This window comes from Cornus florida, unplaced genomic scaffold (assembly GCF_030987335.1).
Source record: "Cornus florida cultivar Cherokee Brave unplaced genomic scaffold, ASM3098733v1 CherokeeBrave_3.0.0_Hap2_Chr01, whole genome shotgun sequence".
In the NCBI taxonomy this organism is placed as follows: domain Eukaryota; kingdom Viridiplantae; phylum Streptophyta; class Magnoliopsida; order Cornales; family Cornaceae; genus Cornus; species Cornus florida.
In genome coordinates, this window is record NW_026775571.1 from 69,150,155 (window position 1) to 69,166,335 (window position 16,181).

The 16,181-nt window shown below is 31.4% G+C and overlaps 1 protein-coding gene and 1 pseudogene across 1 annotated transcript; both read left to right on the forward strand.

The window, feature by feature from the left end:
- Positions 1–202: 202 nt before the first annotated feature.
- On the forward strand, positions 203–887 carry LOC132300518 (glycine-rich protein 23-like). The gene has a single exon (XM_059797663.1). It carries the CDS (start codon positions 253–255, stop codon positions 700–702), a length of 450 nt encoding a protein of 149 aa, XP_059653646.1. The 5' UTR covers positions 203–252; the 3' UTR covers positions 703–887.
- Positions 888–12,498: 11,611 nt separating this feature from the next.
- Positions 12,499–15,524, forward strand: LOC132274068 (jacalin-related lectin 3-like; annotated as a pseudogene).
- Positions 15,525–16,181: the final 657 nt, after the last annotated feature.

Below are 16,181 nucleotides of genomic sequence, written 5' to 3' on the forward strand. Positions count from 1 at the left end.
ATCTATTCTTTTCATTCACCTAACTCTGACCCAAAACCAGAAACAATGCTTTTCTCGAGATTGTTGAAGCATGAAGAGAGTTAATGCCACATTTACAATGCCCCTTTAATACACATAACTGTCCCCAACCCTTCACACAGTCCATAAACGGTCCATAAATAGAGCATGTCATACGAAAACTAGAGTGAATTGAGCAGAAAGCCCTCACTTTTAGAGAGAGAGAGAGAGAGTTAGAGAGAGAGAGAGAAGGGGATGGCAGCAAAGTTGTACGTAATATTTGTGCTCGCACAAGTACTGCTTGTGCATGTCACTGCAAGGAATGTGCCTACTACTACTACTACCACCATGCCACCTATTGATCATGACCAAAAGAGCACACAAAATGTTCATACGGCCACTGCACCTACTGGTGCTGGCCTAGATGACCAGAAGAACTTCGTCACGTTCGGTGGCGTTGGCGCAATTGGCGGAGTTGGTGGCTACGCTGGGGTTCTGCCGCTAGGTGGTATTGGCGGTCTCGGTGGTGGAAGTGGACTCGGTGGTGTTGGTGGGCTTGGAGGGCTCGGTGGTGGAGGTGGAGTCGGTGGTGCTGGAGGGCTTGGAGGGGTCGGTGGTGGAATTGGTGGTGTTGGCGGCAAAGGTGGTGGAATTGGCGGGGTTGGTGGTGTTGGCGGTGGAGTTGGTGGTGGTTGTCTACCTTAGATTATTTTGATGATATCTCAACTTTCTATTGCTTTAGTGTTGGTTTTTATATTAGCTAGTCCATGGTTCTAGCTAGTATTTGTGGTTGTAGCTATTAGTAGTATGGTGGGATGTGTTGTGTTGTGTTATTTTTTAAGTTGATTGTGTTTCTCTTTGAATTTTGAAATGTATGCTCTTTTTATGTACGTCCAGTGGGTTTAAGCTTTCACCAAAATGGTTGTCCTAATTTTCTTTCCTTAAATTTGCAAATAATCATCTATTAATTATTACTGGTCCTATTTGTTTATTTTTTATTTTTTAACATTTTACAGATTGGGAGTTCAATCTCCTACGAACAACTTGAGTGCATGTGAGACAAGAAGCCTGCATGTGTGCTCTAAGAGTACACATCATCAACAATGTGTGTGTGTGGGTATAACATATGAATTTCCTGGGAAAAAGAAAGAGCTTTCAAATAAAACATGTATACAAATGAGGGTTTGGGTGAAAATTCCCTTCAGTCGGTCCTAAATTCAAACTCCTTCAACGGTTACAATTTGAATTTGCTTAAACTTGTGCTTGATCATTCTTTAGAATTAAGAATGAATTACAGTTTCACCCAACCCTGAATCAATTATAAAGTTCTCCCAAAATCAATTTGAATAGAATAATTCAATAAATACCTATCGCCACAATCTTCGGTCTCACAATCCCATAAAATTTATTTATTTATTTAGGGTTAATTTTATTGACACGTTTTCAGGTTTGACCAAATATTATTTTGAAACATCTTTCGAAAAATACTATCACTCACATCCCAACTCACTTTTTCATTATTAGCATCGTTAAAATGAGTATAGAATGACATTTTTACCCTTATTTTTAAATGCCTTTTATTTAAAACCTATAAGGACGAAATTACCCATCACCTACATCCTATCCCACTCTTAGGAAGCCTTATTCCTTTCCCGCGGAAATCCAAGATGATTGTAGGAAGGGGGGGTTGGAGAAGAATGGAGGCAAAACGGAGACTGTCCAAGAAGCAGCGGAGGAATTCAAGAACTAAAAAATAATGGTTCATTGGAGTCCAGGGGACCTTTTTCAGTGATGTCGGAATTGGAGGGTAAACCTCTCCAAGATAATGCATTATTTTCCCTTTGAATTCATTTTAATTGTTTGTTTAATTTGTTTAATTTTTTTTTTTTTTTTCAATATTAAGGTTGATATAAAATTTGTGCGTGTTAATAATATTTAATGTTTTTCCTTTTGAATGTTGCATATAAGCTAATCTGCCAATTTTTTACGGAGGCAAGAAAGAGCTAGCAAAAGCCACTAGTATTTGGAGATAACATGTCAAATCAAATCAAATCTTTATTTTTAATATTTTTTAATTGTTCTGTTTGGAAAGATAGATTACTTTCAATTTGCTCATATGTTAAAATGAATTCTATGTATAACGCTTCCTTCCAGAATCATACATCCTGAGTTAGCACGGGTCAACTATACCCGGATGGCACCTCCTGAGTTACCTCAAATATTAATATATATATATACACACACACACTAAATAATATTCATATATATATATTACTCAGGATGTATGATTCTGGAAGGAAGCGTTATACATAGAATTCATTAAAAATATATATAAAATTATAAATTTACAAAACATTTAGGGATAGTTTAGTCTTTTAAGTATACTTCTTTATGTTAAAGTTTTTTTTTGACAAAGTCAAAAGTTATTTAAGTCATTTTATATGGTGTAAGATGTTTAAAGATAACAGTTGGGAACAAACTTTGTAACAATGATAGTAATTTTCGAAAGTTGTTTCAAGTTAATATTTGATCAAACTTAAGAAAGTGTAAGTGAAATTAACTCATTTATTTATTTATTTTTACCTTCAGACAATTTGTATTGATAAGTGAGTATTTACAGTATGAATAAGCCCACGAACAAATGAGACTAACAAGCGAGTCAGCAACTATGGAAAAACCCACACAGATACATAGTAATATTAACAAGCCCAAAAGGACCAATATTGGCTAACTCAATTAGCGATTGCGAGAAAATTTTTAAAATTTTCTTCTCCTTTCGAAAGGTTAAGCAATTTTATATGTGTGTGAAAAACTGAAACCAAAATAAATAAATAAATAAATAAAGAGGGAGATGGGCCTCCTCCTTAAGAGATGGAGCAGCAGGACCATTACAATAATTCGACAACTAACCCAACCAAGGCAAAGCCCATCCATGTCTAGACATAAAGCTAAGCCCAAAAACAAGAATAGAAGAGAGAAGCAGGCCCAACAACATCTTGCAAATCCACATGGAGAGGCAAAAAGATTAGTGTCGGGTTTTGTGGCTTGAAATACTGGCACAGGATGTTTTCTGAAAAGAGTTGGACCGGTCCAATACGGTTGGCATGTGCAAGAAATAGTTTCCTAGTCCATTTCGGAAGCCTAAAGACGTGTGGGAAAAAAAGTCAGGAGGATTTGGAAAAGAAGTTGTGTTTTATAAAGAGAAAAAGTATAGGGATGGGTGTGAGAGATTAGCTAGAGAGAAATAATGTAGGTAATTTGCTAAATCAAATAAATTTTATTTTGGTTGTGTGTGTGATTTTATCTATTCTATTTACCAATTGATTGTGCACAACAATTAGATGATCGAAGGGTATGGCTATGGCGGTAAATAAATAACGAACATCGATAAGTCCCAAGCATGATGAACACACTAAACATCCAAGCCATTTTCGAAGGAGAGGATCTTGAGTTCCTAACCTTTATTTGAAACCCTAATCTCATCTTCAGAAAATCTCTCACATATATTGTCCCCCCTCTTCCAACAAAGTGATTGTCTCAATTTCCAAGTTGTTATGCGTCATGTCTCCGAGAGATGGGCTGGTGTGCGCATCAGCAGCCACAATTGAGTAGAGATTGAGCTGCTTCAATGAGTGAGTTGTTGGGCACATTTTCCAAAGGTTAGCTTTTTCAGAATTTCTTATACTTCGGTCAACTTTAATTATTGCTTTTAGAAAATGTGACTCACAATCACTTTAATTACTGTCTTTGGACTGTGAATCACATCCCTATAAAGCAACGATTAAAGAGGTAGTATTTCCTTTGACAACTAGGGCTGATCAAACTATTTGTTTATTTATTTTGGTTTAAAAAAAAGGAAAGAAAAAAACAAAACACTAAATGAATTATGTTTGGGTAAATTAAACAAATTTCCCATATATTTTATAATAATTATAAAGAACTCTTTTATGATTTAAAAAATTACTTAAATCTCTTCTAAAATGAAACTAATTTATACGGACCTTTTTTTTTGTGAAAGTCAAAACTAATAAATTACGAATTTTACTGATGTCATGTACTTAATTAATTAAACTATCTATAATGCCTTTATTCTTACCATTTTATAACATAATAGTTCATTCATAACTTAAAGGCATTTAAGTAAATTAGACAGATTTATTAGTGCATTTGACAGTCCGTCATACAAAAAGAAAGTTTGTATAAATTAATTTTATTTTTATGAAAAGTACTAATAATTTCTCACACTTTAGAGAAGATCCCTATAATTAATCATAGAGGAGATCTCTCTATATTACTGCCATGAGTATCACGAACAGAGACAATTATGCTACGTACAGAAAGCCTTTCTATTCCTTTATAATTATCGAGTCAATGGAGAACTTTCAGCGTGTAGGAAAAAAAATATTAAATAAATAATGAAAGGTCTGAGTCGTCCACTTCCAAAGGAATGACTAGGCCTTCCACTTCCCTAATTGCAAGAGTCAAATTTTCGATTATTGTTAATATGACTGTAAAGTGGGTTTGAATATACTTTAAATTATATATATCTATATCGTGCTTAAACATAGTATAATACTACAGCTTCCTTTGTTAAGTTATTCATTGGAGAAGAAACAAATTAAAATGACAAGCAAAGCTTCTTCGACCTCTAATGCTATCATCATCATATGCTGTTTGTTCATGATTTGGATTATCATGGTTTCATCTGTTTCCAAAGCCGACGACCAACCCGGTAAGTACTCTCTCTCTCTATCTCTCTCTCTCTCTCTCTCACACACACACACACACACACACTCGTATTCATTTTGTTATATGAGTTTTGCAGACGGCGGAGTACAAACTGCTGCAGGTTTACACACTCCTCGACACTCTGGCAGCGCCTCAAGGCCCTCAATGATCGGACAGGCTAATTATCCATAGAAGTATCGTCAGCAAAATAAATAAAGCAGCTGATTGGCATGTTAATGATTTGCAAGGAAAAAAACATATAACATCCATTTATTAAGATGTGAGCGTATTATAATGTATGGTTTTGTTTTATTATTTAGCCAAATTAATAATGTATCTTCTTCAACTAAATTAGAATTTTCCCTTTAATTCGTATGCAGAGAACTGTGATAATAAATTGTTGAGTAATTTTTTGAAGGATAAAAAAGTATAATTGTTGTTGTGTAATTTATTAGAAGAGTTTTATTATAATCCGCGGGATAAGATCTTTGTGATTTATATTCTCTGATTGATATTCTCGGTCACTCGAATCCAGATCTATTTACCACCCTCACATTAAAAATGCAAAAACAGATAATTTCAAAATATGTGTAGATGGAGAAGTGATTAATTAATACCTTTTTCTTTTGAAAAACTATATCTTCCCTTTTTCGGACTTGCACTCCAATTAACTTTTTTTAATAAAAAATGACAAGAAGGTACACAAAAAAATTTGTGAAGATTTAAATCGTTCATAAAAATATATTAATTATATGAAACATAAATGAAATTATTTATTTATTTTTTTTGTAAAGACGTAAGCGGTTATGTTAATTGCATATGATTTTTTTTTTTTATGAAAATTTTGTCAAATTATACACAGTAGAACATTTGAAGTTTATTACTTTGACATCCCTCAAAGATTGGCTCGTGTGCTCAATTACATCTATTTTTTTAATTTTTTCTAAAATAAAATAGCCATATTGCCCTTTGAGTGGGAGTATGTGTTTAATAATGTTGGACAAAAAAGTAATTTTCCATAAAAGGAGTAAAATATTAAAAGTATTATTGACGAGATCAAAATAATAAAGACCAAACTGGTCTATTCGCATATGACAATGAATTTTGTTGGAATTTTTTTTGGAAATAGTCATAAAAATATGTACTTTTCCCTTTTAAGTGGTTCTTTCTTCATTTTTGAGTTTCATATATTGCAGCCAACTCTTTTGATTACTTTTACCGAAATGGAGACAAAATAAAACTTGGATGATTTTTGGATATGTACAATTGCATAGTCCGTGATTTGTTGATTACATCTATTTAGTTGGTCTGCATGTATGAATCAAATGCATGATTCGTTCATTCTTGTAAAATATATATATATATATAGAGAGAGAGAGAGAGGCAGAAAGAGAGTTCATTCCTTGTTATTTGAGTAAAAAAATTTATTTGCACTTTTTATACTGATCATTAAATTTAATCAAATGGTAACATTTCAATCCCGCCTATATCATTTCCTTTCAATACAATCATTAATTATAACAATAAAAGATAATTATATACTTAGCCATAGAATGCTTCTCCCTCACAAATACAAATATCAGCAAAAATATGGCGAACCAAAAAAAAAAAAAAAATTGTGAAAGTAAATAAAAACATAAAAACATGTATAATTATCAAAGTTCTACGATATAAATACATATCACATAAAGTGTGTTGTTAGGCATTATTGACTCTTGATGATTCCTGAGATTGCATAGCTGCTTTTTTTTTTTTTTTTTTTTTTTTTTAAATTCCCCCAAAGAACATAAAAATTCCGACTAGTGGTGATTTTCAATTTCTAGACCTGAAGATATTATTATTATTATTATTTTGATAACTATTTTTTAGTGTTATAATTAGTGATATTTATAAATATTAAATTTTAAAATTAGAATAAGAAAACTAATTTATTATTAAAATAAAAAAATATAAGTAAGTTTAAAATGTGACTGTTATATTAAATTTAAGGGTAAAGTGCGATGAGAAAGGGTAAATTATAATTAGTGATATTTAAGATCTCTGTGATTGATATTCTCTGCCACTCGAATCCAGATCTGTATACCACCCTCACATTAAAAATGCAAAAACAAATAATTTCAAAATATATCTCACTTTTTTCCGACTTGCACTCCAATTGACTTTTTTTAATAAAAGATGACAAGAAGGTACACAAAAAAATTTGTGAAGATTTATATTGTTCATAAAAATATATTAATTATATGAAACATAAGTGGCAATATTTATTTGTTTATTTTGTGAAGACTTAAACGGTTATGTTAATTATATATGATTTTTTTTTTTTTGAAAATTTTGTCAAATTATACACAGTAGAACATTTAAAGTTTATTACTTTGATATCCCTCAAAGATTGGCTCGTGTGCTCAATTACATCTATTTTTTTAATTTTTTCTAAAATAAAATAGCCATATTGCCCTTTGAGTGGGAGTATGTTTTTAATAATGTTGGACAAAAAAGTAATTTTTCATAAAAAAAAAAGAGTCTAAAATATTAAAGGCATTATTGACAAGATCAAAATAATAAAAGGCCAAACGGTCTATTCGCATATGACAATGAATTTTGTTGAAAATTAGTTGGAAATAGTCATAATAATATGTACTTCTCCCTTTTAAGTGGTTCTTTCTTCATTTTTGAGTTTCATATGTTGCAGCCAACTCTTTTGATTACTTTTACCGAAATGGAGACAAAATTAAACTTGGATAATTTTTGGATGTACAATTGCATAGTCCCTGATTTGTTGATTAATTGCAGCTATTTAGTTGGTCTGCATGTATGAATCAAATGCATGATTCATTCATTCTTGTGAAACATATATATATATATATATAGAGAGAGAGAGAGAGAGTTCATCTCTTGTTATTTAAGTAAAAAAATATATTTGCACTTTTTATACTGATCATTAAATTTAATCAAATGGTAACATTTCAATCCCACCTATATCATTTTCTTTCAATACAATCATTAATTATAACAATAGAATGCTTCTCCCTCACAAATACAAATATCAGCAAAACTATGGCGAACCAAAAAAAAAAAAAAAAATTTGTGAAAGTAAATAAAAACATAAAAATATGTATAATTATCAAAGTTCTACAATATAAATAAATATCACATAAAGTGTGTTGTTAGGCATTATTGAATCTTGATGATTCCTGAGATTGCATAGCTTGTTTTTGTTTTTGTTTTTGAATTTTTTTTTTTTTTTTTTCATTCCCCCAAAGAACATAAAAATTCCGACTAGTGGTGATTTTCAATTTCTAGACTTGAAGATATTATTATAATAATAATAATAATTATTTTTTTTGATAATTATTTTTTAGTGTTATAATTAGTGATATTTATAAATATTAAATTTAAAAATTAGAATAAGAAAAGTAATTTTGTATTAAAATAAAAAAAAGTAAGTTTAAAATGTGACTGTTATATTAAATTTAAGGGTAAAGTGCGATGAGAAAGGGTAAATTATAATTAGTGATATTTAAGATCTCTGTGATTGATATTCTCTGCCACTCAAATCCAGATCTATTTACCACCCTCACATTAAAAATGCAAAAACAAATAATTTCAAAATATGTGTAGATGGAGAAGCTAGTGATTAATTAATACCTTTTTCTTTTGAAAAACTATATCTCACCTTTTTCCGACTTGTACTTCAATTGACTTTTTTTAATAAAAGATGACAAGAAGGTACACAAAAAAATTTGTGAAGATTTAAATCGTTCATAAAAATATATTAATTATATGAAACATAAATGGCATTATTTATTTATTTATTTTGTGAAGACTTAAACGGTTATGTTAATTATATATGATTTTTTTTTTTAGAAAATTTTGTCTGCATGTGTGCTATAAGAGTACACATCATCAACCATATGTGCGTGTGTGGGCATATCATTTGAATTTCCTTAAAAAAAGAAAAGAAAAGAGGTTTCAAATAAAACATGTATACAAACATGCATGCATGTAGCCATTCAAAAAAAATAAATATATAAATAGAATGCATGCATGTATTCTCAAAAATTCTCCTGTAGTACGCTAAATCTCCCCATGATGAGTTTTGGATCCATACATGATATTGAACAAATACATGCATTTTCATACATGATTCATACATACATGTATCATGTATCTAGAATATACATAATGAGGGTTTTGGTGAAAATTCCCTTCAGTCAGTCCTTAATTCCACCCCTTCAACAGTTACAATTTGATTTTGCTTAAACGTGTTTTTTTAAACATCACTTGTCTAAATTAAGTCATTGTATATATAATTCAATGCCTTTTTCTTTTTCTATTTTTTTTTTTTCTTTTTTTTTTCACACGAGCAAACCACTAGTTTTTCTTCTTGATTTTTATTTATTTATTTAAATTTTTTAACAATGCTTCTTGAAATTCACTCGTGCTTGATCGTTCTTTAGAATCAAGAATTAATTTCAGTTTAACCCAACCCTGTATCAATCATAAAGTTCTCCCAGAATCAATTTGAATAGAACAATTCAATAAATACTTATCGCCACAATCGCATGGACTAATTTTTTAATTGTTTTTTTTCTTCAGACAATTTGTATAAATAGGTGGGTATTTACCGTATGAATACGCGCATAAACAAAAGGGTCTAACAAGCGAGTGAGCAACTATGGAAAAAATCCAAACAGTTTGGCATTTTACAAACTAATATTAACAAGCCCAAAAGGCCCAATATTGGCTAACTCAATTAGAGGCGATTGGGAGGATTTTTAATTTCTTTTTCTTTTTCTTCTCCATTCGAAAAGTTAAGCAATTTTATATATGTGTGAAAAACTGAAAGAAAAAAAAAATAAAAATAAAGAGAGAGATGGAGCACAAGGTACATTTACAATAGTTAGACCAACTAACCCAACCAAGGCAAAGCCCATCCATGTCTAGACATAAAGCTAAAAGCCCAAAACAAGAATAGAAGAGTGTGTGTGTGTATATATATATATATATCTTGCATTCTTGTTGGTGTTTGTTTTAATAATTATATGAAATATACTTCAGTGAATTCTTGACTATGAAAATACATTAGAGTTTGAAAGTATAAATGTGTTAGAAGGTTTGTAAATTATTGAGTTTAATTGAATGACTGATGCATGAGAATTTTGTATTTAGAGTATAATTGGTACACTAAGTAATCATTAGTTTAATTATTTTGAACTTCCTATTTTGCAATCCTGACTCCGCCCTGGTTGTTGGTGTTTCTCTATTCCTCATCCGTATTTGCGCAATCTTACACTCCTCTGCAACTAGATTAGTGTCTCTCTCATCCTTATTTCTTTCTCATATGTTTTTCTCTCTTTTCAACCAGATTGTATTTCTCTCTCATCCGCAGTGTTTGAAACCCTAATCTCATTTTCAGAAAATCTTTCACATATATTTTTCTCTCTCTTCAACAATTGTTGCAGCATGAGTTCAGAATTTTTATTGATTGTCTCAATTTCCAAGTTGTTATGCATCATGTCTCCAAGAGATGGGCTGGTGAGCGCATCAGCAGCCACAATTGTTGACCAAAGTATTGACCAGAGATTGAGCTGCTTCAATGAGTGGAGTTGTTGGGCACGTTTCCCAAAGGTGAGTGGTTGAAATTTTTAGCCGTAACATGTTGAGAAATTATTAGGTGGTTATACTTGGTGCCACTAATTCAACGGCAATCCTCTAATTATGAAATTTTATAATTTATTAATATATTTTTGTAAAGTCATTGTCTCAATCCAAAAGTCTATATTTAATTAGTCTACGGTCCAAGTGTGAATAGATCAGAACCAACTAAAAATTTCTGAAATTGTTGAATTTGTTAAAAAGGCAAACAAACACAAAATTTTATACATTTCATTTGACAACTAAGGCAATTATATTTGAATAAATTACAAGGAACTCCTCTATAATCTTTCCTAGAGTTTGAAAAATTACTCATATTTCTTCTAAAAATGAAACTATTTTACACGAACTTTTCTTTTGTGAAAGTCAACACTAGTCAATGTCATGTACTTAATTAATTAAAATATTCATAATACCCTTATCCTTACCATTTTATAACATAGTCGTTACTTCACAACGTGAGGACAATTAAGTAAATTAAATAGGTCGGTTATTGCATTAGGCAAGTCCGTGTGGATTAATTTCATTTTTAGGAAAGGTCCGAATAATTTTTCAAACATTAAGAGAGTCCCTATAATTATGACAAACTATATAGGAGGTTCATATAATTTACTCATTAGATTTAGATCTGAATACCTATTAATAACTATTCAAAAAAAAAAAAAAAAAAAAACCTAGTAATAAAATGAAAAAATATGAAGTAGAGAGGAATAGACTTTAAAGTACAAGAAAAAATATGTCAAGATGAATTAGTATTGAAGGTTACCAAACGTCTGTTTTTAGTAAATTAAAAAATAAGCAGACACATCTAAAAATAGAAATATAAAAAGACGAACATATAAATATAAATATTATCAGAGGACTTTTAAATTTTCTATTTTTTGAAAACAATAATTTAAAAGAACTCGTATAGGCACTCAATATGATACTAGGTATAATGAAAACGTTATAACCCTGGGCATATTTAATCCAGTTGATAATGTAAGATTATTTGCATTAGGATTTATCATTCCCACCGACACAACCACGGATCACCAATACAATATGATACCGATATGGTTACAAAATAATAATAATAATAAAACAAGACATGAATATGCCAGGAGACATTAAAATATTAAATATAATATACTACTAAACAAATAAAATAATAAATTTTAACAATTTATTAATAAAATCACTAATTAGAGTTATATTATTTTTTTAATTAACTCATAAAAGACTTTAAATTGCATTGAATCTCATTATCTAAAAAATAATAATAATCACAAAACTATCATAAAGGTTGAAGTATATTCAAAATGTGTTCATACTGTGTTTAAGTCGTCTTCAATTAAAAATTAAAAAATTTAAATTTCAAAATATTTTTACCCTTGTTGTACGGGTTGTGTTCAACATGTGTCAGAGTGCCCAATATAGTCAGGATATTTCTAGATGAAGTGCTCATGTTTTTTTAACATCAGCCGGCCAAAAAATAAGAAAAAAAAGAAAGAAAATAAATTGCCATACGAATGGTTATATATACCCCATTCTATCTTCCCATTGTTTGCACACACTATTTCTTCTGTGGACCCTGCTTCAACATCTGAGAGCCCAGAAGAACGCATTCTACCTCGTTCTAACAAGAAGGTTTTCTTCTCCTCCACCTGTTTAATTACATAGCTGCTCTCATTATTTTCTTCTTAATATATTTTTGGTTATTACATGATCTACCTAATTTTTCTTCTGCTTTTCATTTTATAAAAAAAAAAAAAAAATAGTTTGGGTATATAGGTGATCAGTGAGTAATGGAAGTGAATGTCAGTGTCAAACCTCCATGCGGGTGTTTGGGATCCGATCAAAAAATTTAGATTATTATGTAGTACTTTATTCCTTTATAAGCCCAGGATCATTCCCAGCAGATGTGGGATAAGAATATCCCTCAGAGAAAGTTAGTGCAGCGCTAGTGCTTTGAATTGCTGGAGTGCAGTGGAGCTCCCATTGAGTCGCCCGGCTGCTTCGAAAGTGGCCTAGCCGCCTAGCTCGGTAAAGTGTAAAGCTCCTCGAACGGGTGTGTCTGTATCTGTATTGGAGTCCCCTCCCCTAATTTGGTGACATTTAAATATATATACCATAGGCATGGCGATTACTAGTAGTAGCTGTTGCAATTCAACTGAATTGATAGTTTCTCTATGGGATTCTAATGTTGCTTTTGGGCCCAATTTGTTGGGCCTCAAATTGTTTCGGTTTGGGTCACTTTGGGGCCTGTCCTCACTTATTGAGTTTCCTCTTTATATTAATATATTTGCTTTAATTTCCGGAAAAAAAGGTGAATTTTTTTATATTTATTTATTTATTGTCTACAAAGAAGAACTCATTCAATAAACATATACATAGCATTCTCATGCAAACTTTAGTTACAGGCAAACTTGAATTATACTATCCAGGTCAGAGCTTGAGGATTCCATGGAGAAGAAGAATGTAAATGTTGGTCCTTTTGGAGGCCAAGGAGCAAGTTCATGGGATGACGGAATTTACACCGGCATAAGGCAATTAATAATATACTCCGAATTAGTTATCGACTCCATTCAAATTGAGAATGATCATAATGGACCGTCAAAATTGTCCCAAAAGCATGGTGGTGAAGGTGGAGTGAAAAACACTGTTAGTCCCTTAAAAATTTTGCAATTTTATATCAAATGTGCATGTGATTAATTCTACAAAATAGAACTTTTTTTTTTTTTATTTAAATTTTTGTGCCTCTCATATTTTGTGAAGTGGCAGAAAAATAATTTGTTATATAGGTGATTCTATATATATATATATATTCCTTGTAACTGCAAATATATATCTACAAAAGTTAACCAATCAAAGGGAAAATATATTTTACATTTGTAGTTGAATTTTTTAATCATAATATATGATTCCTAATTATTATTTTTAATTATCACTGCATTTGGTTTCATTAATGCTCATCTTTTAAAACTTATCGTGGATAAACAAGATTTTGGTAAAGGTTATTTACATTAAAAAAAAATTGGTAAAGGGTGATCTCATTATAATTTTTTGGATAATGATTTGGAGTTTGAAAGTCCGACAACTTAGACTAATTTATGTAAATAAAAGTGATGTCATTAATATTCCTGATAACATCATCATCTACCTATATAAATTTAGTCCGATTTGTATGATTGTTGAACTTTCTATCATTACTTTATTTATTTTTCATTCTCTATTAATGTTGCTCCTAATCCTCCATTATTTTTGATAAATCAACTATTATAGGTCAAATTTGACTATCCGAGTGAAAATATCATTTCAATTTGGGGCTATTATGGTTCGGATTCTGGACTTAAATGTGTTCAATCTCTCACAATCCAAAGTACTAAAAGAATATATGGACCATTTGGCACCGTGAAGGGAAAATATTTCAAATTTCCTTTCACAAGTGCAAAGATTGTGGGATTCCATGGAAGGTCTGGTATCTATCTTGATTGCTTTGGAACATATTTGGAGCCAATTTCAGATCCAAGTCAGTCTATATCTGTCGGGCCATTTGGTGGCCATGGTGGAGATCAATGGGATGATGGGAAGTACAATACAGTGAGGCAATTTATAATATCTTATGGTTCAGTAATTGACAACATCCAAATTGAATATGATGACAAGGGGGAGTCAAAATGGTCTGTGAAGCATGGTGAAAGTGAAGGTGGTACAAAAATAAGGGTTAGACAACTACACTCTGTTTGATTCATTGCAATATATATATATATAAAATTTTTGGGAAAATAATTTGGTGTTCCAAAGTTGAATAATTCCAATTCAAATAATGATGTATGAGAAGAATTTCACAGTGGGGCAGTGAAGACTCACTACATGACATTGACACGATGTCATGTGATGGGGGTTCATCATTCCACTTGGATGAAGAAGAAAAATGAAATTCAAATCTATTTCTTAGACTTACTCTTCAAACGGAAACAATTAAGGTCATTGATGTCATGATGATATCAGTCCTTATTGATATAAATTTAGTGAGATATGTCCGAATTCTTTATTATTACTCTAATCCCTTTTCGTTAGTACTCTTCATTATCTTGAATCAAACTTAATTATGCAGGTGGAACTTGACTACCCAGTTGAGTACCTCATTTCAATCTCAGGATATCTTACTGAGGATTCTAATGGGGCACTCATTCAGTCACTTACAATTCAAAGCAACAAAAAACAGTACGGACCATATGGTGTGGAAAAGGGAAACCAATTCTTAACCCCATCATCAACCAATGGAAAGATAGTTGGATTTCATGGGAGGTCTGGTCTCTAACTTGATTCAATCGGAGCGTACTTTGAGCCATTTTCATATGCATACCAACCCATCATTGTTGGACCTTTTGGAGGCTATGGTGGGACTCAGTGGGACGATGGTGTTTACACTGCAGTGAGGCAGGTTATCATATATGCTGGAGTAGTGATTGATTCCATACAAGTTGAGTATGATAAGAATGGACAGTCAATATGGTCTAAGAAGCATGGAGAGAGTACTGGCGGAACCAAACACACGGTTAGTTCTTAATTCTTTCTTTTTATATATATAGATATATATATATATTTTTAAAGTTAAATCAAACACACCCCACTCATTGTCCCACTAGGGGCTCGAGATGTAACATTTCCATCTTAATCATTGAATATTGATTCATTCATAAAATATTTGTCGGGTTATTGGATCATATTGGATCAAAGAATAACATTATTGGATTCAGATCGAATTAGCCCTAATTCATACTCCTAATTAGTTTTGTTTACAGGTTTATACATGGGTAAGTCTCATAATTGTATCATAAACGAACACAAACAAAACTTGGGTCCTACTACATCTTGAAGCTAACAGTTAACCTTCTTTGCCAACTATCTAACTATTGCAGGTGAAATTGGACTACCCTGGCGAATTTTTGCTTTCCATTCGTGGGTACTACGGCGAGGTACATGAAAATGTTGTTGTTGTTCACTCCCTTACAATTGAGAGCAACAAAAAAACATATGGACCATTTGGTGTGGAAGAAGGAAACTTTTTCGAGTCTCCTAAAAGCACCAGGAAGATTGTTGGATTCCATGGAAGATCAGGAGAATTGATTGATTCCATTGGAGCACATTTTAAATGATCTAGCGTTTGTGTGATCAGAACATAGCCAATGAAGAGCCACTCTAATAATATATATGTAAACACTAGTATTTGGTTCGAAAAACCTGTGTTTGCGCATTAGATGTGAGAATAATGGAAGATCTGTGTTGTGCCTGCGAAAGTAGTGAAGGCAACAAGAAATTGTTTCTTAGTGTATGATTTTCATGTTTTCATGTGTGCTACATTTGTATGTTTGAGTTGATATTGAATCTTATGAAGGAAATTTTCTTATAACAAAAGCTGGTGTATTTTATATTTATCAAGTAAAACTCGTTTTCATAAATTATCTTGTGACATTAGATATAACTTGCAATAACTCATTTTTGTCTCAATTTTATTTATTTATGTTAAGGGAAATAAATCAGGAATCACCGAAGATCATGGAGAATCTCACGAAAGCTATTATCGTGGAACTATTCAAGGAAACAAATTAATTCTTAGTCAACTATAGTTGTCACATGTTTTCTTATTCCTTAAATAATTCCTACAATCACGTAATTATAATTGTGATTGATTTCTGTATGTGTATATAATTGTATAAACACTCAATGAAAAAGTACGCTTCCACACTATTCCTTTTCTTCAAAAACTTTCATGGTATCAAAGCTTAAACCCGTGAGCCTAAACATCATAACTT

Bases quoted from the DNA above. Each gene is read 5' to 3' on its own strand.
- LOC132300518 (XM_059797663.1), top strand. From the start codon at position 253: ATGGCAGCAAAGTTGTACGTAATATTTGTGCTCGCACAAGTACTGCTT.